We start from the raw sequence: 26218 nt of genomic DNA on the forward strand, positions 1-26218 counted from the left end.
CTTCCAGCACAATAAGACGCTCTCAAGCGGGCTGCTCGGATGTATTCAAGATCAAAGAGTGCTTTACACATGGGAAAGATTTACTCTCACTTTGATAACCTCGCTGACTTTTTAAAAATAGTGTAGAAACATTAAGATGCAGCATTTGATTGCTTTCGAAAAGACAAAGGGCAGGCAGGAGATGGGTCTGCTTGTATTTTCTGCCGGGCTTCAGGGTAATCTGGTTTTGTCGGGGTGGTTTTTGAGGCCTCGGGGTCATGCTCTCTGCATCTCTGAGGAGAGAGATCCTCCACATCCTTCCTGTGTGTGTGTGTGTGTGTGCGTGCTGCCCCTCACAGCCCACTCTCTTTGCTCTTTGACTCCAATGGCCATATAAGGCGGCCAGCACCATGGTAACTGCAGGGCTTGAATAGCAGTGTCAAATCCCTGGGAGCTAACACACACACATACACAGCTTCCCCCTCCCCCTCTGCACACACTCTCCCTCCCTCTCTCTCTGGCTTTGCTTGATCTCTCTCTCTCTCTCTCTAACACACAAATAGGTTGGAGGAAAACAGACAAGAGGAAAAGAGGAGGGAAGAAAGCAAGCAAACGTAGAGAAATCCAGCTTTTCTCCAGCTTCTTGAATCGTAATTTGATTTGTGGGCTGAGCGAGGAAGAGGGGGAAGAGGAGCACACGTCCCTTCCACCCCCACCTCACACACACACACACACCGAGGAAAAAGCAGCACACAGGGCTAGGCCGCAAGTCATTAGTTCTTGGTGGACAAGCACTGACAAAAGGCTGAAGGGAGAAGCCTGCATGAGAGCCAGAACAGGAGCTATGGAGGGTTAAAGTCAGACGGACGCTCTTCTTGCTTTTCTTATTTTTGTTTTTGAAAGAAAGCAACAGAGGATAAAGCCACAACCGAGCAGGAGAGATCACTTCCTTGTGTATTTTGGAGACGCGTGCAGGCTGTCCACGTCGGCTCGTCCTCCATGACCACATGAAAGTGATGTTGTTGTTGTGCAGACATCGACTTGTTTTCCTCAATATGGAGTTTCTTCATTGTGGGTCAAAATGCTGCTGCCGCTGCTGAGAGGATTACAGCAGCATAGGGGAGCTGTGTCTGCAGCCTCGCTGGATGGAAGGGAGATCTAGAGCGAGAAAAGGATTTATTTATTTCCAAGTGAGGGAAACCACAGAGACAGCACATTCAGGAGGTAAGCTTGACATCATTTCTAGAGGGATGTAGAGGTGAATATTTAGCTAGAAAGCTGCAGGAATATGTGGCGTGAACAGAGGCAAATTCAGTGTAAGGGGTGCTTTAAGAGGGCTGGTCAAAGCCTCTCCAGGCATGTGCTAAGGAGAGCTACACTGAGGTCCTTTTTCAGCCATTACAGTTGCTACTGAGACCGAGCTGGTAGAGGGGAAAAGGGGCAACAGTGTGCGATATCAGTAAGGATTTTTACTACATATAACATGCTAACAAAGCTAACGTTAACGAGAATATGATGCTTATGTTTGCCTCATTGTTTCCTGTGATAGGTGCCTCGGCTGAAGCGTGACACGGTTCGACTGGGCAGCTCGCGCAGGATTTGCTTCAACCGTTTCTCAGGGACTCGACCAAAAAAGGACGAAACAACACAAAATTTGGATAGAAGAAAAAGAATACGGCGGCACTGATATCCATAGGCATGCTAAACTAAAAAGTTGCCACTCTGAGACTGTTTCCAGGTCATAGTGGAGTAGGAGGAGACAGAACTGCTCTTGTGTTTTTCAGCCAAACGTCTCCTCCTCAATGCTTCAGTTTATTTTTCTCTCATTGACATCTGCTTGTTCGGCCTAAGGACTTTTTTTGCCCTCAAATAATCTTTATTAACAAACGAGGGCACAGACAGGCAAAAAGTAAAGAAAATTCTTTCCAGGTGAGGGGAAACACACAATCTGGACTTTTGATGTTCATGTTACCTTGACAGCAACCAGAAATCTTGGCTGCCTGTCCCATTTTTTTCCTCGGTGGTTCGGTAACCAAGCGATGGCCATGGTCAGTGGGGGCTGGGGAGATCCCAATGGGGGCACGAACGGGTTGGGGGACAAGAGCTACTTGAGGGGCGAGGAGGAGGACGGCTCGCCCCAGGCGGGAGGCAGTGACATGGAGGCCGGAGACGACGACAAGTCTTGCGTGGTGGACTGCGTGGTTTGCGGAGACAAGTCCAGCGGGAAACACTACGGCGTGTTCACGTGCGAGGGCTGCAAAAGCTTCTTTAAGAGGAGCGTCAGACGGAACCTCAGCTACACATGCAGGTTAGAGGGGCATTATGGGTAATGTGGTAGTTCAATGACCTACTAACAATTTGAAACGTTAAAAATGTTACCAAGTTACTGCAACACATATCTTGTGTATAAATATTGTTAATAATAGACGACGTAAGTCACAAAATGTCTTTTCAACGTAGCCTTGACAACGTGTAGTTGAGTCTCGTGCCAGAGTTTATCAACAAGCCCATTCTACCTGATGTAGCCTATTTGTCGTTTTCCCCCCCCCGAATAAATGGCGAGCCATGTCTGAATGAATAATGATTAAAGTGGATTAAACTGCTGTAATAGTGACACAAAGCAACCCGTCTTTTCTGTGAAGTGTGTCAAAAACTTCTTACAGCCAATCACAAGCATAACATTCACAATATTAAAGGGGTCTCTGTAATTATTCCATTTAAAAATATGAACTAGCTAGAATTAGCTAACTACTTGTTAGCCAAAAATCATGCCTAGTTGCACCATGTAAATGGTGTCTGGTATGATACTAAATATTTTGGCTAGATAAAACAAGTAAATTAAAAATGTTACCTTCAACTTCAGGAAGAATTGTGATGATCATTTTCACTTTTTCACATTTGCATTTTACTGACAAAACAATGAATGAGAGATAAGTGGCATGTTAATCAATAATGAAAACAATTATTTACAGCTCCACTTTGTGATAATATTTGGGAAGCATGTCATAAATATAAAAGTTTTTCTTTAGCCTGGAACTATACCAACATCCAAATAGTCAGGATAAACAAGGCTTGTCAGTTGTCAGTAATAAACAGTTAAATTTCAACTTAACTTTACGATTTCTGAGAGCAGAAGGTTACATTACCTCTCTTGTCTGACCAACGTCCAAAACCTAGACATATTCAATTGAAGATTACTTTTGATCAAGTAAAGCAGGAACTCCATATTTTTGACATGTATGCCCCAGAACGCTGCTTATTAAAAATGTGCTGATATTTTTCCTGTGTTCTAAGAACAATTAAGAAAAGTTGTCAAAAAAACACTGAATGGTAACGTCTGCTTTCCAAGCATGATAACGTTACTTGTAGTCTGATAGAAAATTCAGGTTTCATGATGCAATATTCATGTTAAGGAACTGTAAAAAGGAAGTGTTGGAATCACGCTGTAGATGCTTATATAATCTGAGAAAACTACTATTTATAACATATAATAACATGTTTATGAATAGAAGATGATGTCCTTGCATAACTGAGCTGCTTTCCTTTAATGTTTAATTTGCTGTAAAGTGAGGCTGGTTTCACAACAAAGCTTTCATGTATCGTATGTAGCGTAACATATAGATACATACAAATAGTTTGCTAGTGCTGCTATCATAGATCAGCAGACACAAATAAGGAACATAAGTTGAAAGCAGATCGCACGGTCAGGCATCTGCAGTTAATCAGACTCTTATTGCTTTAGTTCCAAATTAATAATTATAATAATTTGTTTCTGTCCTCAGGTCAAACAGAGAGTGTCAGATCGACCAGCACCACAGGAACCAGTGCCAGTACTGTCGACTGAAGAAGTGTTTCCGTGTTGGCATGCGCAAAGAAGGTATCTGTCTTCCCTGATCCATAAATCCACTCTGATCCCTTGAAAGAATGGGACACTCTGTGACTGTACGCGAGCAATATTGAAAATGATGCAATTGGATTTATACAGAAAAGGAAAATTATTGATATTCCATTCAGCGAGGAGCCTCGGAGAGTCTTTTCATTACTTCAATCAGCTTCTCTAAGAAAAGAACAAAATCAATCATAGTCAAATTCGCGTTTGTCATTATCTCCCCTCTTCTGCTCCATGAGCTCCTCAGTGCAGAGAAAACCTAGCACATGTCTAGGCCCTATCATGGCTAAGCTAACCATGTGTGTCAGCTCAATGCCATGTACTAAGTGGCTTAATCTAGTGCCTGTGTAGACTGACTGAAGGGGATCCAGTGCTAAGACACCTGCGTCCCAGTCAGAGCCTTAAGCCTCTGGTTGATGCAACAGAAACCCCTCCGACATGTTGGCTCGATTAGGCAGAATCCAATACGGGGATTTCACCTTAAGTGCTGGAGCCACAGTGAAGCATCATTCAATGTCAGGCCAACAGCTACACAGGCACAAAAAAGTAGTAAATACAGTGCATATTGATCCTCACAAACTGGTAAGGCTTTGAAAGATAGAAAAGACATTTAATCTTTTATGTCTGAAGGTTTGTGAAGTTGTTTCCCCCCCCATACTCACAGATCGTAAAGCATGCTAATGAGACACATTATAGCTCCCTGCAGAGAAATTCCCTAAGCTTGACCAGCTCCACAGAGAGGTCAGAGGTCAGGGTCAGCTACAGAACAACATTCCTCCAGCTGGAACACATTCAAGGACACTTTGAGCAGGACAGATGCGTACCACGTGAATTCATTTCCCCACAAGAAGGAGTCTCTATTCACCCATCCGCCCTGCTGTATCAGCTCTGGCAGTAATACTGTGTGTCTTGGCTGTGGTTTTTTCTCCACGCTAAGTGATGCTCTTAGTCTCATGTGGTGTTTTTGAGTGCAGACTGAATCCTTTGTGGGTATGCTAAAGTTGCTGCAAAAGCATGTTGTAATTCTGCTTGCAGAAATGATATTGCTGAGGTTTAAAATATTAATGAAGTTTAAATTCATGTCTTAGAGTCTTTGTTTTACTTCCATAGATAACCTTCATCAAGCCTGACGGGCACAAGAATATTTCTCCTCATTTCTCGAGGATTGACTCAAGGCTTGATTGTTCCGCCTTTAATCTCGAAGAATAGGTTCCTAATCGAGTCGAGCCTGTCTGCTGATAATCTGACACACACCGCTGACTGAACTCAGTTTTAACTTTTCTTCTTCTCTGGTTTCTTCTCCAAAACTCCCTCCCTTTCCTCCCCTTGTCCTTCAACATTTCCTCCTCTCTGTATTTTCTCCTCTCTGTCTCCTCTCCCTCTCTCCTCCCCTCCCCTTTGCCCCCCAACCAAACTACAGCAGTTCAACGCGGTCGCATCCCACCTCAGCCGAGCCTCAGCCCCTCCATCACGCCCATAGGTGGCGCCAGTGGCCTTGGAGGGGAGTTCTATAACAATAATAACAACGGAGGAAGCGGGGGAGGTCAGCCAGTGTCAGAGCTCATTTCCCAGCTGCTGCGAGCTGAGCCGTATCCTAGCAGTCGCTATGGACACCAGTACAACCAACAGGCTGGTCCGGATAACGCTATGGGCATCGATAACATCTGTGAGCTGGCAGCCAGGCTGCTCTTCAGCACCGTGGAGTGGGCCAGAAACATCCCGTACTTCCCTGAGCTGCCTGTGTCAGACCAGGTTAGTACATTCTGTTTTATTTAAAGGGTGAAAATGTAAATCTGATGTGTTTGGATGCATATTTAGCTGAGTTTGTTTCAGAAATGTAGGAGAAAAACACACAGGACAGGCTGAAGCAAAACATAAATACACAATGAATACAGCGAGCATTAAGAATGGATGACACCGGTGTCGAGCGATCTGATTAACACACTAACAAATCCACAGGTGGCCCTGCTGAGGCTGAGCTGGAGCGAGCTCTTCATCCTCAACGCAGCCCAGTCGGCCCTGCCGCTCCACATGGCCCCCCTGTTGGCCGCGGCCGGCTTCCACTCCTCGCCCATGTCTGCAGAGCGCGTCGTGTCCTTCATGGACCAGGTGAGGGTGTTCCAGGACCAGGTGGACAAGCTGAGCCGGCTGCAGGTGGACTCAGCCGAGTACAGCTGTCTCAAGGCCATCGCGCTGTTCTCACCAGGTGATTATTGCTGCTCTTCTGCTTTATCTGTTGTTGTAACATAATGTGCTGCACAGGCAACAACAGGAAGATACATGAAGAAAGAATACAATCTGTAGTTACCTTTCTTTATAGAGCTCTCTCCAAGCTCTATAAGTGCTTCACAAAGGCAGTTAATTCAACATGCAGGTCATTAAATCCTCAAGTTTAAATGAGAATAGATATCAATACAGTTTAACCAAAAAATAGGACATACCATAAATCAGATCATTCTAAAGAGAGGACTTTAAAGCGAACTCAAGATATTGGCTCAGGTATTCTTATAAGCCTTTTTACACTGCCAGTTCATGGCGGGATTATTACGCCTGTGTCACGTTTCGTCTTCTGTGTATGGTGTGAAGTCGTTCACCTCTGAGCTGGCATCGAAGGTAGTAACAGAGATGTAAAAGAGGAGAAACGCCGGAGCCGTGTGTGTGTGTGTGAAGCATGCACTGTTACTCACACGTCTTGCTTCCGTAACGCAATGTAGAAACACACACTGGGGAGGCTTTACGGCGGCGTTGCTTGGTCCAATGTAAAACAGCAAAGGCGGCGTGACAGCGGAGCTTTGTTACGGTGCTGAGGCGGAACTGTAATGTAAAAAGGGCTATAGTCACTAGTTTGGGTCAATCCCGAACACTAGATCCTACATTACCCATAATGCAACCTGATAGCACTTTTCATCAGACCCTCCCTCCCCTTGATACATCTTTCACACTCCACACCTCCATCCTCCCTTTATAATGTAAGCGTTCTGCTCGAAATTTGAAGTCTTACAGCCTGAGCCGGGATAAACGTGATTACGTCACTATGACATCATCAGGGTTAGATTTTTAGGCTTCACAAAGCTCTACCTCCAGAGCCACATTAGACAGTTTAACAAGTGTCTTCACAGGCTAAGTAGGACTTAGCACGACCAGACTTTAGTGACACTCTAATAGATAAAGATGTATAGGAATTCAACACACAAAAACTAGGGGTAAAAGTGCAGGCCCATAAAAGTATTTTAAAATGTAAGCGTTGTGTTTTTAAGTATTAAGTGCCTGAGAACTGCAGGTAAGTTTGCCAAATGGATCTGTGTAATAACTGCTATGGCACCATCTCCTGGCTTATTAATGATAATGCAACAATGCATTACAGTATGTGCTGCATAATGTAGCGCCGTCACCGCTCATTATGCAGCACGGCATTCTAAGACTTGAATTAAGCTCTCTTAAACAAATCACTGCACACAGGAGGGGCTGCATCTCCTTAAAGCTATAAAATGTTTTTAAAATGACTCCTTTTGCTCATTTGTATCATTTTAGTTATCTTTAAGGTTTACAGGTTTTTAATGATCTGTTGTGGACATGTTGAGGCTATATATAATGTGAGAAAGTGTTTCCCTCCAGGGTGTTTCACCACATTATCTGCCGGGATGTAAACCTTTCTCTCAGCTCATCACGACTCTTTATGTAACCTGCCTACACTATTAAGTAACCACCTCCTCCTCCCTCCTCCCTCTCAGATGCCTGTGGTCTAACAGACCCGGTCCACGTGGAGTCCCTGCAGGAGAAGGCTCAGGTGGCTCTGACGGAGTACGAGAGGATGCAGTACCCGAGTCAGCCTCAGCGCTTCGGACGCCTGCTCCTACGGCTCCCCGCCCTGCGCGCCGTCCCCGCCAACCTCATCTCGCAGCTCTTTTTCATGCGCCTGGTAGGAAAGACCCCCATCGAGACGTTGATCCGCGACATGCAGCTCTCCGGAAGCTCCATCAGCTGGCCGTATGTCCCTGGACAGTAGCCCCCCTCCCGACGGACGAGGTCTCCGTCTGGGATTAGTGACGACAAGGACCCACAGGAAACCTCCTGACTCATCGCTATCCATCTGTGTGGTTATGAAACTGCCGTGCCAGCTGGCCGTCATACGTACTGTACTGTAACCGCTCTATTCCCTTTCATGAAACGAGTCCTCTGTCTCCTGAGAAGAGAGGAGCCGCTGCCAGGCTGGATCTGTCTTGTTGCCAGCCCGCTCGTTCTGGTGCCAGATCTCAGGCCAGAGACCAGCTCTTCACGCTGGGCTCCGATATGGCCGCCACAGCCAGTCATGTACCACCCACATGCCACAGTGACAAAAGACGCCGCAGTTTTCATGTAGAGGGCAGCAGCACCCTGCTACAAACACATCTAGAGGACAAAACTGTCCCGCCACTGAAAGTCAGCAACAGTTTTTCCCACACTGGGCTCATTTTTCATGGCTCACCATTTGTGATACAGTGATCTTTCTACCCACAAAACTGAAACATTACGAGACAGTGATTATAATGGAGCTGATTGAACAGCTAAAGGAGCAGGAAGCTGTTGTGTCAGCACCTGAACGTTTGACTCAGTAAAGCACGAGAAAAGTTTAAACTTATCGCTCAACATTGAGTGAGAAGCCAAGAAACTGGAAGAGAAATAAAATAAAACCAAGGAGAAATCACCAAAGTCTATCGTCGCATCCTCGGAGATGGTTTTTAAAAGAGTACGTGAAGCAGCGAGAAGATGAACCGACTCTCTTTGACTGCCTGACCATCGAGCGAACAATGCATTTACATTCATCCACAGGGCTCACTGTTGCTGTATGGGAAGACCATTGGAAAAAGAGACATGAGAACGGACTAATACCTCACTAGACATCAGAATGCTTTCGTCTGATATTTCCTAAACACAAACCTCTGTAAATGTTGTTCACCAGAAACCGCCTTCTTTTTGACAACTGCCTTGTTATTCAGTATAAAATCGGGACACTTCTGAGTCTTCTGAGCATCACACACATTCGTCTTGTATCTTTTTAGAAAACAATCTATTCAGCTATTAAACATTGGTTTGGATTTTTACTTTCTTTATGGAGTATCGGCAGGCTGACAACAACTCGGGTTCTAGTAAAACAATTAAAGATAAGAGTTATCTGGTGATAAGAGAGTTTTAAACCAACACTACCAGTTAAATACTAGTTTACGTCGATCGATACTGTTAAGGGTTAATGAGCCCTTGAAGTGTATTGAAGTGTGTATATATATATTGAGGCCAATTTTGTCTTTTTGCATGTTCAAATGTTGTTTTGGATCTTTGCTATGTTGAGACAGTTTGATTCTTTTACATTTACGTAATTCAAAGTTCGTTTAAACTTTGAAGTATTGCTTTCACTGTTAGCTCCTAAATGTTTTTTTCTACGTGTATTTACATGAAAATACCTCTGTCATCTGTTCGGATGGCAAAAAAAAGAAGCTTATCATGCCATTACAGCTGATGTGACACAGAGATGTTCGCGCTCTGAACGCAAAGCATCCGAGAGAACCTCTACGGTTGTGGGACGATACTGTAATGGATGAAAATCTGCACATGGAGGATATTCAATGCCAAAACATCACATCATGTACGACAAGTTAAAAGAAGATGGACCCTCACATGCTTTTCCATTAAATTTACCTCACATGGGTATTTCAAGAGGCAAGTTTACCAAATTACAAGTTATATATTTGAAAGATAAGAGCAAAATTCAAATAGCATTTACGACGGGTGTAACCCTGCTTCTTGATCTACCATCAGGCCTTTTCAAAGTTGTTTGGATATCCTTTTAGGCAACGACTCATACAACCACGTCATGAGAAAAAAAAAGATAAATATACTATTAATGTTTTCTTATCTTTGTGTTACTGAGTTCTTAAGTTTCTAAAAATTTCCTGTGTACGACAACGTTATTAAAAGAATCAAAAGATGACAATGTGTCTTTTGTTAAGTTTTTGTTTTTTTGCAAACTACTTGAAAAAAGTGTTGTAATTACATCTGTATGAAGAATGCCAAATAAACACTGCAACATGTACCATAAATATATATATGTGTATTAATGAAGTGAAATCATAACGCCAAAAACTGAAGGGATTTACCTGCAGATTTATTTAAACAATATATTCCTTTTCTATTGCTCCTCACTCATTACATTATTTCTGTATAAAAACTCATTCATTAGTTCCCATTATACCACGATCTGTAACAAACAATGTATTACAATGTAACATTGTATATAAATTCAGATGTGAACAGTACCATAATGTCAAGCAGATTATATACAATCACACAGTGAAAAGTTTAACAGTAGCTCTATACCAGCTATAATCAACTCAGACATCTGCAAAAGTAATACAGAAGTGGTAAACACGAGGGTCAAACATAGTTGAGGTTCAGTGACTCTGTGACGGCCATGATAAAACTTTTACAATTTAAACAGCCAAGCAGTCAAACTGAAGAATAAATGGAGGATACATCTTTGTTTCCTTAGCCAGGTCACACCCTGTGTGTTCATCCTCAGCTATTAAAAAAGGGAATTAAGACAAGCTAACAAAGGCCTTGGTCAAAGACTTTCACCAGACGTTTGATGTGGAAAAGTTTTTGCCGAAGTTCTTTGCAGTGCTTCTTCTTTGCTTGATAATCTGGTGTCTGAAATCAAGAGAAATGTAAGATAAATGATTATGAGTAGTGAAAGCTAATAGTAAGCTAATAACATCTACCGCTGTAATATCTGTGTGTTGAATATGAAGCTACAGCCAGGAGTTGGTTAGCTTAGCCTAGCATAAATACTGGAAACAGCAGAAACAGCAAGTCTGCCTCTGTCTGAAATTAGCCAACTAACACCCCTAAAGCTCACCAAGTAAAATGTTAGCTGTAAAAAAAACACAAGAGTACAAATGACAAATTGTAGTTTTACGGTGGTTATGTACCAAATATTTAAGTCGCGATTTAAATTTGGTTAAGTTGTGAGCTAACATTTAAGAAACCAGGAAGTCACGCCAAGAAATGTTACTTAAGGACAGAGCTAGGCTAGCTGTTTCCTCTTGCTTCCAGTCTTTGCGCTAAGCTAGGCTAACTTTCACGCCATAGCTTGATAGCTATGATGCTGTAGCTTTATATTCTGCTATACAGCTATTCACATCTTACATTTGGTAAGTTTGGGAATAAGCATATTTTATAAGTTTAGTTTTTTCTTTCACATTTTGTAAGCATAGAACTAATTCCACTCACCTTTTTTAGGTCTTTGAGTCGTTGATACTCATCCGCAACACCCTGAAAATGGAAATACAAATACTTTCACTGAATAATGATGAAGGATGTTATCAAATAAATAATAGCAAATAATTCTGAAATATAAGCTCTAAAGTGAAATCTGGCTTGGTTAATTTCTTTGTGTTTCGATGGCAGTACTACAGCCTCATACTGAGGATGAACTGAGCTGGTAGATGTAATTAAAAGCCACAGCTATGACTGTATTTTGTCCTGGCAGCCTGTCCTGTATTTTTCCACCCTGCGTTCCTCCCTCCTGTCTTTTTTCTCTACCTGGTACTTCACGGAGCCCTCGTCCAACGTGTCCAGCTCTCGGCTCAGCTTGTGCATCTGGTCACTGATGTCATCCATTTGGGCGCAAAGGCTCTTGTAGCGGGCCAGATCGGAGTCAAACTCCTTCTTGTACTGGCACCGCTGCTCGTCTGAAATTATCTCTGGATACAGCCTGAGGTGGGACATTAATATGGAGACATAAAGTGATTATTAAATTAAGTGTTATTAAGTTACAAGCTAAAACACAGGGAATGGCTTTTTTAAATTAAAATAATTTTAACAGTTGGCCAACTTGCCTTACAGACAGTCGCGAGCCTGGCTACACTTTGTGGTAATAACATTTTATTCTGAAATAATATGAATAATATCTGTTTCAGGACAGTGCACATTCTCTGCATTAATGCTTTTAATAATAAAATGAAAGTTAAGCCAGAAGGAAGTAACGCTTCCTTTAAGAAGTCTGAGAGGGTTTGGGTTACAATCAGGTTTCTTTTTTAAAACTGACACTTCTAATGATCTTTTTGCTTTAAGCTACTGAACATTAATGCTGACATTTATCATCTTTAAACTTCAGGATTTTCTTGCCTTAAAATAATTTTTAAAAACAGTATTCTGACTGAGCATGTTGACAATACAGCTGTACAGTGAAACTCACTGGAATAAAAGTATTTTATTAAGATTACACAAGTAAACGTTGCACACTAACAACTGCTGGGTTAAAAAAAACCCCACCCCTGGCTCACTATGACCCTGTTCACATTTGGTATCAACATGTGGTTTTCATGACTGGACTGATTAAAGACGCATTCAGATGCAATCACTCAGGCCACATGTGGAGGTGGTCTGGGACTCATTTATCCACATACGTCTGGTAGTGTGAACGCACATGCGTCCAATCACTCATATAGGACAAAACACGTGATATATCTTTTGACACAGAACTCTGCGTTGTTCATATGACCCAACCAGGGGGTGAAATTAACTCTGTACTAAGTTAAATATACTGTGTTATTTTCTGTCTCATTGCCTTGGGTCAAAGGGACCAAACCAGCCTTTTTAGTGGAAATGAACCTGTAACATCCCCAATGTCCCAGCACGAACAACCCAACGTGCTTAATGTACACTAAAGTTTAACAACCCAGAATTATGACCCGGCATAGTTAACCCAACTATGTGTTTACAGAAACAACCCACTACGTTTTAGAGTGTTATGGTAACTCCCATTTTTAGCTTGCACATCACATCTATTTAACATGATACTGTCATGGGAAAACTGTTGCACTTAATACCAACATATCTGTGTTGAATGTCTTATTTTTTTAATTCAATTTTAAATTGGTTATCCCTTTCATTTGTGTGTAATGCTTTTGATGTGATTCTTCTTCATGATGTAAAAAGTTATGCAAAAACACTTTGATCTGCCTTCTGTAGCCTGGCAGTAAGAGTATCGGCCTACCTGTAAAGGTGATCAGTGTGGTCCCTGTCCAGTTCGTTCCCAGTGTCTCCGGTTGTGTAACCAGTCTCATACTGGGACTCGATCACCTCCGCAGCAGCAGGCCTGGGCTCTGGACCCTTCCTTTGCACCCGCTCCACCTGAGGAGGAGGTTTCCTGACGCTGTCAGTCTGCTCTGAGGAGCTACTGGAACAAACTGGGACCCTGCTGTTCTGGTACAGAGGCTCAGCACCGCGACGATTACTGTTTTCAGCAGAGAAACTACGGAAAGAAAGACACGGGTATTAAATGATTATTACTTTGTTTTATTTTTAAGAGTGTAAGTCACAAATTCAGAAACAGTTGCTGAGAGGTATAATGTTTTATTGCCTTTGTACCCTCGCCTGGGTCTCTTAATGAATTTAGTAGTTTTTGAGTTTTCAAATATTTAGTTTTGCCATTAAAGCCTGAAAACATAATATGTGGGTATAAACGTGCGTAGAAGGAAAGTCATGTGACTCATAATAATCTCAGAATAACTTAACAAGTGAAAAAGTAATGTTGTTACCAAACTCACATGTATGTCTTATTCATAGACGGCATAAAGAAAGTGACAAAGTCACCGTGAAGGGGCCCATTTGTTTGTTGACTACAGCTTCAAGGCCTTGTGATTATTAGCATGTTTTTAAAGTCGACACAGTTGGAAGCAAGGGTGGGATATGAATTACGACGTAATTTTCCTGATTGAGTCGTACTTAAGACATACCCTGCTTTAATATCTTTTTTATTTGAAATGGAACATTAATTCACAAAATGAACTTCATGCCATATTAAAGAACACGTGAAGCTAGCCTTTGATACCACAAACTTATTACAACAATGTTTGCTGAGGTGGTGGATCAAGTGACAAGCGGGGTAATTTTCTCATGGACTTCTATATATTCAGACTCCTTTATGAAACCAGTGCAGTCTCCCCCTGGTGGCCATTATTAGAAATGCATGTTTAAGGAGCTACCGCATTGCTTTGACTGTTTGCTACGTCCTGTTCTTTTACAAAGTCTATGACTGTATGTTAACAGAAGTAGAAAGTAAAAGTCATACAAGTCAAGTGTTTTAATGCAAAGCAATTGTAGCTATTTGGCCCTTAGTCAAAGTTATGGAAATTAAAATTTTGACGTGCTAGATAAAAAGTTACAGGATTATCAAAGATTTTATAAGTCATACTGAGGGGCGCTTTAATGTCCAAACTTTAAATTTCACATCTCATAGTGTCATTAGAGAAAAAGTCAGGTAAAGCAGTGAGCCCCCCCCCCCTTTTCCCCCTAATTTCTTTGGGTGGTTGGGTGGGTCGAGCGGGAAGGGGATTTTATTTTGTCAGCATATTGAACGACTAGTACCTCTTCATATGTCAAATATACAGTACGTTTTGTATCTTTTACTCTTGTGGGGTGAAAACTTAAAAATAAAATAAATAAAACATATTTACAAAAACTGTTTACTTATATCCAGTTATATGTCAGTTACTTTTTTTTACCAACCCAATAACAAACATAATAGAATTTTAGTTTTAAAATTCAACATTTAACTATTGTTGTTTTTATTTTAAATATAAAGTTACAAGCCCATTTTTATTTTTTATTTGGATCCCAGTTGGCCTCCATATGGAGGTCGTTCATCTTCCCGGGGTCCACACAGAAAAAAGAAAGAACGAAAGAAAAAATAGAACACAGAATCGATAATTCAAGAAAAGGCAAAACAAACTGTGAACAACTGTGAAAATACTCTACATATAAAACAGTAAACAACAGTAAAACAATTAGAAGATTTAAACATTTATAACTAAAGCACCATCTCTGTGAGATTTATCTTTTTTTGAGACTTTAAAAAATAAGAAAATCCAATTTTACAGGCAGAAGAGGCCTCATACACAACAAGACTCCAGATGACTGGTGCACTGCTCACTTGATAAAGCTGCGGCAAAACCAGCAAATAGTAGTTTATCTGAGTCATACTATAACAGAGTGGTGTATTTTCATCATTTCTTCTGTGCACTCTCAAGTGTTTTAGATGATCCTCAGCAGCACTCGACTAGATGACTTGGCACAACAGCAACATTTTTAATATGAAATTGCAACATCAAATACTTTTTTTGGAAGTAATTTGGTTTGAGTCCAGTTATTCTGGTCTCAAAAAAATACATCATATCACACTTGTTTCACTTACACTGAGCATTTTAATGACGACAAAAATAACACAGATTGATCATTTGCACTGAGAATAATATGTTTGCTTTTTTCTTTTTATTTATTTATCATTGTCCTGACAACAGCCAGATTAAGGACCAAAGAGGTGTGTTTCAATGTTCAGGACTGATGTGTCCTGAGCTCAGGTCACACTGTGTGTTTCCACACACTCATCAGCAGCCACTATCACTCACATGTTGCCTTTATAATTCGGCTCACTGTGGATGCTGACTGTCCCGTTGCCGTAGGAGACCACACTATTCTCCGCCCTCAGCTCAGGTGCCGTTGGTCTCTCCGATGCGACGACAGTTGGCGCCTGCTGGGTGCTGCGCGCATCTCCAACATGGTCCACCTGGGACAGTATCAGGAGACTGGAGTCAGGATCCATTCATTTGTTTCATGTGTTCAATTACATGGCTGAACATCATTTTTATGTGGAGATTTGTAAGAATGATAATCAACAATAACAAAAAATACAAATGATGTGATCGTAATGTCTTAGAAAAAAGTCCTGCAATGCATCAAATACATTTTTTATGCGTGACAGAAAGCATCTTTTCTGCACTCAGTCTGTCACATGAGAGCTGCAGTAGAGGATTCTCAACACTGCAAAACACTTTGTGCCCAAAATACTCGAGATGAAGAGAGCTGTGTCTCTGCCAGACATGTTAGCATGTAGCCAGACAGATTCAAGGGCAAACACACACACACACACACACACACACACAGAAGCTTTGGTCACAGTGTGACACACTCTATTAAAATAAAGAGAAGCTCTAAACATGCAAGAATCCGGGGAGCAGAAGTCCCTCCCTTTCAGGATGATCAGCATCTCAAATCCTTTCTTTCAACGGCTCTCAGAAATAATGAAAAAGGGAAAAACACAAAAACAATTCTGAACTGTGTCTGACATGAAATGCCAGTAGATGTGTGTGTGTGTCTTTGTGTGTGTGAGACAGGAGTGAAATCAGAGGAACAAACATTTCTGCTGCTGATCTCTCTGAACCATCAGGTGAACATGCTGCAGAGCACCGGGCTTCATGATAAAACCAGCTCGATGTGCGTATCAAACGGAACATGTGAACCCTGCAGTGCAAAAGAGCAACGTGACAACACCTTTCTGACACTGAAACGGGGAAAAATAAAAGTGCATGGTCAGAAGAAAACACCCTTAATTATTATAACACCAAATATTAAAAGTGCATTAGTCTCATATAATCCGCTGTAACATTGTATAATACATAATTAATGACTCCCAGTCTTTGGCCTATTTCTGAGCCGGTGCCGTCGCACAGGATGAGGATCCAGTGAGCGGATGCAAACGTCTGGAAGAAGCAGCCTGTGAAATAGATCTCATGGAGTTGGAGGATGATCTTCGACTGAGTGTGGAGAAAAAAAACAGGAAAACTGCAGGGAACCGGATACACTGCAGCAGAAAGGTGACGTGACAGTCACGGCTTTCGTAAAACATAGCTGTTTCTTTATCCAGCCCAGTCAGTAGCACGTCCTCTGCACTCCTGACAATTTCCTGACACTAACCGGGTGGGCTGCTTGAGTGAACGCAATCGGCCGAATTTTTCACCCCAACTTTATGTGGACTTTCCCCTGCCAGCCTCCTACAGTAGTTAAATGTCCGCAAGAAGTCATGTTGAGCCGATGTGAGACCGCAGCAACTAATAGTCAGGAACATTCATCATCAGCAAGTGGTCGGGTGATGACATTAATATCAAGGGACCGGTGTGAAACCAGAAGAGTGACACGTAACAGGATGATTCAAAACACCCGAGGCAGAGAAAAAAAGATCATTTACAAGACGACAACAGCAAAGACGTCTGCAAATTGGAGAGATGAAGAGATTCGGGTGCTTCTGGCTCTGAGGGCCGAAGACGAAATTGTTCGCACAAAATACACATCAGAGCCCATGTTAAAGAATGTGGAACTTGGAGGTGTTTGGCAAAGTGACTAAATGAATGTATCGATTATTAGAATAGTTGTTTATTAGTTCAGTTGTAGACCCCAAATTGATGTCTTGAATGGAAAAGCAACAAAACCTCACCTAAAGGAATCTGTTATTAGCAGTAATTTGCTCTATGGTATTTTTATTTGATGAAAGATTGCAACCTAATTTTGATAAAGCGCTTCAGAGTTCCCCTCAGAGCCTCTCCCTGCGTGTTTGGGATCACTCTGTTAGGAGGAGCTGCACACTCACATCATCATGTTTAGAGTCTTTGTTCTCCTCTGTGACTTTAGCGGGGTTCTTCTTGTTTATAAATGTTAATTGGACTTTCCTATTCAACACCATAAAAGTACAAAATGTATGCAGTGTTTGCTTTAAATCTTGTTATCGTGCATGTTTCCTCCTAATTACTAATCCTCTCTGTGAAACAGAAATGTAGCACAAACTACCAGGAAGTGTCTTCTTAGCCGGGAGTCTAATGTGCAGCAGTCCCTTCTCATACTGAATCATTTAGCGCCACCACACTCTGTAGGGATTCACACAGCAACACTGAGGCAACTCTACCCTTTTTATACATTATACATGCCACATACATTATATATGCCTCCCTGCAAGGCAAGCATCTTCACTGCAACACAAGAGTGGCCCAGAATACGGCCCCATCTCTGTGAAGCGTCTGCCTCTGCTGTGATCGTCAGTATGTGGGCCAAAGCCTCCATGGATAAAGTGAATGTGTTTCCTCCCTCTGTAATGAGGCAGGGTGGACATGATACATTCATAGTACACTGCTACTGTAGTACATTAATCACTGCTAAATACCACATGAGGGTACAGCTGTGAAGTACAAACAGCACAGCTTTAACAGGGCTCTACTGATGCTTAATGCAGGAGCTCTGATGGGCGTCACTGAGGCTCTCAAACTGTGAGTATAAATCACAAACATACACTCTTTTTTATTGTTCTCTAACATTTTTTCTAATAAAATGTATAATACTTTCACCTTTTCAGGCCTCTAATATCCAGTATACGTCTATAACCTGTGATGAGGTACGGAAGCCCTAAGCGGACATGCATACATTTTATTTACTCTGATAAAGAGTCATTTCTGGTTGTTTTCTTGAGATCTCAACTCAGTTATCTTATTATCTCGGGATAACAAAGCTGGTTTTCTCGTGATAACGTGATCATTTTCAGGCGATCTAGAAAACAAAACAACAGGCTGCTCACTGTGATGTTACAGAGCAGGACATGCCATGCAGCCAGTGCCCACACTAATGAGGAAGTGACGCCTGTTTCTATGTTCGTTTTGTGCTTTTGCAACTCTGGGGATACGACTTATGATCATCTGATGTTTCAAGAGAAAACAACCGGAACCGTCTTGTTATAAACTGACATCACTTTGTTTTTAAGGGTGACGAGTCGTTTTAGTCATTCAGCCATTTTAGTAACCAATGGCTGACGAGAAACAGGAAGTGAGCTAAAGTTTATGGAGAAGCCAACACACATTTTGACACTTTTCCCTCCGACTGTCAACGAGTATTCTAAATTTGACTATATAACCAAATTGTAATAAAAGACGGATATTCGGTGATTAAAATTAATATTCAGTGTGAAAAATGTACTGTACTCGTTGTCCTCACGCACTCTCTCTTGGTTTCGGAGCATCCGTGAATGCGAACAGCGCCCCCTTATGCTATGATACAAGATTCTCACCCCCAGCATAACAGACAGGTATAGGCATGCTAATTTTTTTTTAAATAATGTTTAATAAATATACGTGTCACAGCACAGCTTGCTCAGAGCGCAGAATGTCCATTCTACCGTGACCTAATTATTTTGTTTATTTTGCAAGGTTGTTAAAGCTATGTTTATCTTTTAAAAGGCAGGTTTATGTTTAAATAAATATATCTTTGCAAGTCAGTTTGTCTCTTGTTCTAAAGAGTTATCTGCTGCATTGTTCTGTATTAAAGATTTTTAAGCAAATGTATGACGGTAAAATGAGGAGAATTAACCTTCCACAGTATTTTACGGTGCATCTTTGTATCTTATCAAGGATAACTGTTCGACACAGTGTCTCATCAACAGTCCATCCTGACAAACACATACAAACATGACCGTGTGCAGGAAGTTCATGTGAGATAAAAACCTGTTCAGACAAAATGAAACTTGAAACCAGGATCTCGGCCTTAAGGTGATTTGCTTTGAAAGCCTCCTGACTTCATTTCACAGGAACTCCTATAATTGTTCCCGTCACTCACTTTTATATGGTCGGGGCTGTGGTGCTGTTATCACCAGCCTGGTTAATGATCAGTCAGAGTGAAACCTGGGTGTGCCGAAGATAAACAGCAGCAGGTAGGGTGAGTTTGTGAAACCTAATGGTCACTAACAAGACACGAGACACTTCACAATGTGTGGTATCCGTCCCGGGCTTTATACTTGAAAAGTATTCTGGCTTTTGTAGATTAACTACAGTTAGTACATCGTCCGTTCACTCGCTCTTTTGTCCTCTGTTAAAGTGTCATAAAGGAAATGAAGACTTTACTCACCCAGTCCTGTACATCCTGCCCCTCTGACGGCCTCTTTCGCGGCTCGTCCCAGAGGATGTTAGCTTTGCCATGACGCCAAATCTTACTGCGGGTCTTGTAGGCGAAGTAAGCAGACAGAGAGAGGGCCAACACCACGATCAGACCCAACACAAACGCCACCGCCTGAGGACAGAAAGTTAAGTACAAATCAGAACAGAATAAAATAGAAGATAGTAGAATAAGGTTGAATAATGTGATTAACCTCCTCTGGGTCCATGTAGCAGTAGTGGTGCAGGTATTGATTGTACATGGGGTACCCTCCTGGGAAACCGCCCCCCAAGCTGCCGCTGAGGCTGGGGCTGCCCTGGCCGCTCTGGCACATCATCAGCATGGGGTTGTAGAGCATGCTCTGTGAGCTCTGAGACATCGGGTTCACCCCGATCACAAAGATGATGTCGATGATGCCCTTTGAGACACAACAGAGACACCTTTAATCACAGAAATGATTCAAATACCTTCTAATCTTTGAATGATGCACACATACAGAGCATTGTCACACATGTAGCAGATAACAGTTCATACCCCTGCTCTGTCAGTCAATTTCAACTCTTTCCTGCCATGTTTAGTTAGTTTAGTACCATGCCTGACCTCTTAAGGTCACATGGTACCAGTACTTCCTTAATGTGATGAACTTCCTTTTGAAACATGATGTTGGATTAGTTTAAAGGTTAGGAGCCACTGTTAATGATGAACCTTAACCTGTAGTTCCCCTGAGCTCTACATGGCAGGTTTTAGCCTCATTGTTCTGCTTTTCTAGCCCAGCAGCTTTACTGTTTTGTTTCATTCTTATCGTTTTTATTGATCACATTCTTAGACAGCGAGTGCAAAAAAGCTCTTCAACAATCAACTGTACACTACGGAGTGTAAAGACAGTATAAAGACACATTTAAGGACGATCTGGTGAGCATGGTGGAGCATTACGCAGCTAGAGAGCCTTATTTCCCTCAGTAGGTGGTGGAAACCAAAACAGAGCTAAAAGAAGAGTGAATCATAGAGATTCAGATTCATCTGATGCCTAGAAGTATAACTCCGGATGAATGCTAAGTGTAGTAAAGATGACTTCTCTTCCTCACCTAGCTCACTTACTTTAGTTCACTTCCTTGTTTCCCCTTTCCTCATTATTGATTTGTTGTTTACACTCCTAGTGTAGTTTACACTTGTTGTTTACACTTCTAGTCACTCATCGTTAGCCAGATGGAATTCACCTGATCACTCCTTATTTAAAGAGCAGCTCCAGTCATGTTTTGAGACATACAAAATGCTCTGCTTGAAATAATAAATTGTGTCTGATGTTTTTTCCTGCAAAATACATTTAATTACCTTTAATCTAAAAATCCTTCCAAGGCGTCTCCTCCTTCTACCTCATTAAAAACTCCTGAAAACAAAACACGTCTCTGCCATCGTTAAGTGGCAACTTGTTGAAACTTAGCTAGCTTGAAATGTAGTAATTAGCAGTAGTAACGTCAATGTTAGTACTCAGTAGTGAGTTTGCAAAAATAACGATGACAGTTATAGCTGGCTCGCGCATCGCTGAAGTGGTTTCCATAGGTTACACATAATGATATGCATAGCGTCACCCCGTCCATTAACGGGATTGGCTCCTCAGGTTTGTGACATCTCAAACCTGCCTGAAAACGTGTTGTTCAGTCTGTCCCTGGTACACTGCAGTTTAAAAGCAGACAGGCCCAGCCATGGAGATGACTGCTGATGTAGCGCATGAAAAACACCACATGGAGATGTTTACAAGGTTAAACACGGGATTTTCACTGGAGGAGGTCTTTAAGGGGTGCTCTCCCTTGCGCACACTCTTTTCACCTTCACATGGAGCGGCAGTTTAGTGTGTTTTGTTCCCTCTTTATTGAACTCCATTACTTTATTTTGACGAAATAAATCTTGTTAAAAGTAACTGAAGTCCTGGCTGATTCTGCATTCTGACCTGACTCTCCTTCTGAACACTAAGGGTTCTTTGTATCTGCATGGGGAATATAAGAAGCTTTTCCCTGCCCCCACTGGAAAAATGATTTAATGAATCAACTCTAAACCTTGCAGGTCTTTTAGCCTCTTTCAGCTCTTATATGTATCTCCTTTCTGATCTTTAAGCTTAACACCCCCCAACTTTTTCACTTCAGTTTGCAAGAATCAAGTCATGAGTTTATTTGTAAACTAATCATTTTGCACAGAATCATATAAAGTTTCACTGCTGCACAATGAGAGGTAGACAGTCGGACAGAGATGGGACTCAATAGACCAGTGTGCAACATGAGACATTAGTCTCCTGGTAAAGAGCTCTTCTTCTTCTAAGAACTAACAACAGCCCACATACTTACTTTCATCACCCTCATCTACCCAATGTATATTTGTCTTGTCTCACCTGCAGGACAGCTAAGATGATATCACAGATGAACACAGTGAGGTAGAAGCTGCATCCCCTCATGATCCGAGACCGAGAGAAACTCCCCACCAGGAAGCCCAGTGAAACCAGGAAGTTAATGGACGCCATGGATATCATGGCCGCCTTTGCAGCCTTTGGCGTCATGTAGGAGCTACTGTAGCCGTAGCTGCCTGAATAAAGTCCTAAGTCCGCCCCTGCGACAGCTGCTGCAGCTCCACCACTGTAGCCCCCGTACCCAAATCCATTCATGTCCCACACCAGGGTGGAAGCGACGAAGGCGAAGATGAGGAAGCACATGAGGACTGTGGCTCCCTGGAAGGTTTTCACGAATCCAGGAGGAGAAAACCAGCGGTAGAAGAGCTGAGGTTTCTCCTCCTGGTAGTAGGAGTCTTGGGGGACGTTGTAGTTGTAGGGTGCGTACTGGCTCTGGGGGGAGTGGACGCTCCTCGGGGGGTAGAAGCTGTGGGAGTTGGTGCTGTAAGGGGGGCTGTACATAGGGGGGCTGTCGTAGTACTGAGGCTCATACATGGTGCGGAGGATATGACTGCAAAATCACCTGAGGAGGGAGGAAGATAGGATTCAGTTTTGTACAGGCTTACAAGTTGTCAAACATAAAATCACTTTTCGTAGCTTATACATGTGTCGGCCCTGCAAAATTTCTTCAGAGCACAGTTGTTCAATTTTTTTGCTGTCTAGGATGAGCTTGTTCACGTACTTTTGTTTCTCAGATCAATATTGATTGGGTCAACCTGCTCCAGATACAAACCAAATGTAAGTTCTCTAAAGGGGAAAACAAATCAAACTGTAGGATACTAACCATGTAAAGAACAAGAGGTTGAAACGTAAGTGTGGGGTCACTTTAACTGTTTTAATTTAAAAGGACAGAAAACATCAAAATAAAACTTCCATTCACAGTTTCTTTTAAACAGTCAGACCTCCGCTGATAAAATGTGATACACAGACCCAGGACATGCAGTAAGCTGGAGCTGACCCTGACCTGCCTGACCAGAATAAAACAGAACTGCACGGGTCCCGGGACAGGTCTTAGGTTGTACGTAACAGAGGTGAAACAGCATTTTGCTTCCGCAACGCCGGAACGCTGTGTAAAACCACACACTACGGTGGCTTGACGCTGCCGTTGCTTGGTCCAGTGTAAAACGGCATAGCTTCGTTATGGCGCTGAGGCGGAACCACAGTGTAAAAAGGGCTACTGTGTCATTGAAATTAGGGCTGTACAATAAATCTCAATTTCATTGTTATGGCAACATGAGCATTCACAATCAACTCATGGCAGAGGTCTGAATGTATCGCAACAAATAAGAAAAAGTGTTCAATGTAAACACGCCATGCTTTCTCACTGAGTAAATCGTACCTATTGAATGGAGTCCTGAGTATAATGACCATCCTGTCACACCAGTTTGATGCGATCAGATGAAGCTGGCTGTCAGCTCCCCTCAGATTAATTGGTGTTAATTTAGTGGTGAAAAAAACAGTGTTTTGATTTATTTTGGATTCAGGAGGAACAAACGGGTATCGTGCAAAACATGCAGAACAGCAGATAGACATAGGAGGAGTTATAAGTAATATGCACTCTATAATATTGTACGTTTATTGCAATTAATATCGTCATTGCAATATTAAACAATGTAATCACACATTGCAGATTTTTCTCACATCGTGCAGGCCTAATTGAAATTCATAAAAAGTTATAAATTAAAGTTGACAGCTTTTTATTTATGTATTTATTTTGTATCAAAGTAATCCCAATGGATCTGAAGGTTTTGAAGGTTTGATCCAGATACAACCCAAACTGGATCCAATCTGATCTCAAAGTCCTTTTCATTTGAAAAACACAGTCTCAACATTTGATGCAATTCGATAGCTGTAATCTGATCAGACTGCTCTGAAGGCCCTGAGTGATGCCTTGAACAGCACTTTGATTCTTACGAACATGAATGCATGAATAAAATAACTTTACTTCAAATGCCTGTTCCCCTCTCATTCAGGCACTTAAGGCCCAGCATGCACCTCTCTGCCTCTCATTCACCTTATCCCAGGCCTGAACCCTCTCTAGCCGGTATTGCTGACCCACAATTCGTCACTGAAGAGGAACTCAACCCAGCAGGCTTCAATAATTCAGACAGACAGCAGGTTAGAGGCGAGCCGGGGCAGCCATGCGGGGTGTTTACTGCAGGGGAGAACCACAGACGTGTTCCATCCCTGAGCTGCATCTACTGTGTGTTACCTGAGTGCACCTGCTGACTGTCAGCCCACAGAGAGAGAAGCTACAAAATAAAAGCAGCCAGGCGTGGAAGACATGTCTCAGGTTCTGATCAACTGTAAATAACTTACATTTTTGTTTCAGAAAGTAAGAAAAACATAAGAAAAAAAATCGTTTCAAGTTTATTTTTAAATGTAACTTTTTTCTTTGCTCCTCTATCGACATCTGAATGTTTAAAAAAACAACAATTCAGACAATTATAACCGGAAATGTTCGTTTAACAACTTTAAAAATAAAATAATTAACTATAAATGCTAATATCCAACTTACCCACAAACTAGAGACAATGTTCCTCCGCTTTGCACTCGTCCATGTGAGTCCCCTCTCTGACAGCTCCGTTTTATAGCTCACTGACCGTCGTAAACTTCGTCGTATCGCTTCATGCTCACTTTTTCCCAACAAATGTAACCGCTGGAGCTGCCTGACTCACAGCGGGCGCTGAGGAGCGGATGTGAGTCTCAGCAGGTGCACAGTTCACCAACCTGCAGCTCCCACGTGCTCTCTAACGGACCGTTTATTGGCTGGAGACACGTTCAAGTGAATCATTAAGTTCACTAAAACTATAGCATTATACAATGTGCTTTTGACTTGAAAAGATGACTTATAGCCTTGTTGTAATTATACTTTTATCATCGACAGCAGAATGGACACAGCGGATTTTAACAGACAGTTAACATCATTCAAGATGTTTTCTGTCAGTGTTACAAAAAATCCTGTCTATGAACTTCTTTGACACATACAGTCTCACTTACAAAGAAACAAAAACGATGCACTGCATTAGAATTGCTGTGGTTTCCTGAAAGATGTATTTCTGTGTTGGGTTCATCCACTGATGAGCTGCAATGGCGGTGCATTTAAGGGCTGATAGTGGGGCCTTTTCTTCACTAGAGTAACAAATTGTAAAAAGAAAAAAAACTGTATCATTGTAAAAAATTATATTATTAATTATCTATTTTAGTTTCATGATCTTTTGATCTATTTGTAAATTGCTAATGTGTTATGGATCATTTCTTTGACGTTATGTTTGCTTAAAATATGTTAACAGGAGGCCAATGTTGGTGATTTATTGAGTTGTTGATTGGTTGATCAAACATGGTGATTGGCTGCGAGCATGCAGCCACTCAATACTTAGGATGGCCAGCCTTTTTTCACACTATTTGCCTAATGAAGGTCGAGTACCAAACTTTGCAAGCAAATACAAGTATTTTCTGCAAGTTGGACAGTGTGCCGGAGTTTACTCCATCTTTTGTTGATTTCTTATACCCAATTTGCTTCCTTGTGTTCTGTACTGAGCCATATACCAAGCTAATAGGTCAAAGGTTAATTAAAAAGGAGTTATACTGTTTTTACTGAGCCTGATGGAGCTCTTGATTAACAATGACAACTACAAAATCACTGTGCTGCAATAGCTCTCAATCCAATTCATTCTGAATCCACGGTGTCTGTTATTACAGGAAAGTATTATTGAATAAATTAGGAAGCTAATGGATTTAAAGTGAGTTAAATCAGGTGCCATGAAGGACAGAAAGGAAGCTGTAAAGAAAACCCAAAACAGCAGACAAGGGTAGAAAAACTTTATCAAACTTTCACAGATATTTTGTAAAACAAAATGCAGTCACCGGCAGAACTTACAATCAACATACAGCATACACACAAATCAATAACTTCACATAAATGATAAAAGGCATGTAATGAAAGCGTTACAAAAGGAGTGTACCATTAAGCCCTTTTCATGTTGTTTTAAATCAGGTTTCAAGTGAACCTCATGTGATGCCTGTACAAAAATAACAACATTGTGTCCATTCTTTCTAGACAGTTTTTTATTTTTTATGAATGAATGAAATTTGTTTTCCGCTTGTCGTGTGCTGCATTTATGTCTGTCTGC

The 26218-nt window shown here is 41.7% G+C and overlaps 2 protein-coding genes across 4 annotated transcripts; one reads left to right on the forward strand and one right to left on the reverse strand.

Annotated features, from left to right (window-relative positions):
- The first annotated feature begins 539 nt into the window (after positions 1-539).
- On the forward strand, positions 540-8881 carry nr2f6a (nuclear receptor subfamily 2, group F, member 6a). Of its 3 annotated transcripts, none has more exons than XM_069685139.1 (6): positions 540-1203; positions 1529-2287; positions 3762-3856; positions 5289-5620; positions 5828-6074; positions 7600-8881. In XM_069685139.1, the coding sequence occupies exons 2-6, from the start codon at positions 2019-2021 to the stop codon at positions 7872-7874; spliced, it is 1218 nt and encodes a 405-aa protein (XP_069541240.1). In that variant the 5' UTR covers positions 540-1203; positions 1529-2018; the 3' UTR covers positions 7875-8881. The 3 variants fall into 3 exon arrangements, with proteins under 3 accessions (XP_069541240.1, XP_069541242.1, XP_069541241.1); XM_069685141.1 differs by having other exon boundaries at positions 5292-5620; XM_069685140.1 differs by lacking the exon at positions 540-1203 and adding an exon at positions 1389-1438.
- LOC138611218 (occludin) lies at positions 8681-22580 on the reverse strand. Its single transcript, XM_069684195.1, has 8 exons — positions 22032-22580; positions 19863-20066; positions 19622-19783; positions 16360-16497; positions 15313-15470; positions 12900-13157; positions 11444-11615; positions 8681-8689 (listed from the first exon to the last, which is right to left on the reverse strand). Exons 1-8 carry the CDS (start codon positions 22578-22580, stop codon positions 8681-8683), a joined length of 1650 nt encoding a protein of 549 aa, XP_069540296.1.
- Between the last annotated feature and the right edge of the window lie 3638 nt (positions 22581-26218).

This window comes from Semicossyphus pulcher, unplaced genomic scaffold, assembly GCF_022749685.1.
Source record: "Semicossyphus pulcher isolate SPU_LCO1_2020_fin unplaced genomic scaffold, fSemPul1.0.p SCAF_7, whole genome shotgun sequence".
Lineage (NCBI taxonomy): Eukaryota > Metazoa > Chordata > Actinopteri > Labriformes > Labridae > Semicossyphus > Semicossyphus pulcher.

Coding starts and splice junctions, on each gene's coding strand:
- nr2f6a (XM_069685139.1), top strand. CDS start 2,019: ATGGCCATGGTCAGTGGGGGCTGGGGAGATCCCAATGGGGGCACGAAC. Junction 3,857..5,288: donor TGTTGGCATGCGCAAAGAAG/GTATCTGTCTTC, acceptor ACCAAACTACAG/CAGTTCAACGCGGTCGCATC. Junction 6,075..7,599: donor CATCGCGCTGTTCTCACCAG/GTGATTATTGCT, acceptor CCTCCCTCTCAG/ATGCCTGTGGTCTAACAGAC.
- LOC138611218 (XM_069684195.1), bottom strand. CDS start 22,580: ATGTATGAGCCTCAGTACTACGACAGCCCCCCTATGTACAGCCCCCCT. Junction 15,471..16,359: donor GACTGGGAGTCATTAATTAT/GTATTATACAAT, acceptor ATACTGTCCCAG/GTGGACCATGTTGGAGATGC. Junction 11,616..12,899: donor CACACTGATCACCTTTACAG/GTAGGCCGATAC, acceptor GTCCCACCTCAG/GCTGTATCCAGAGATAATTT.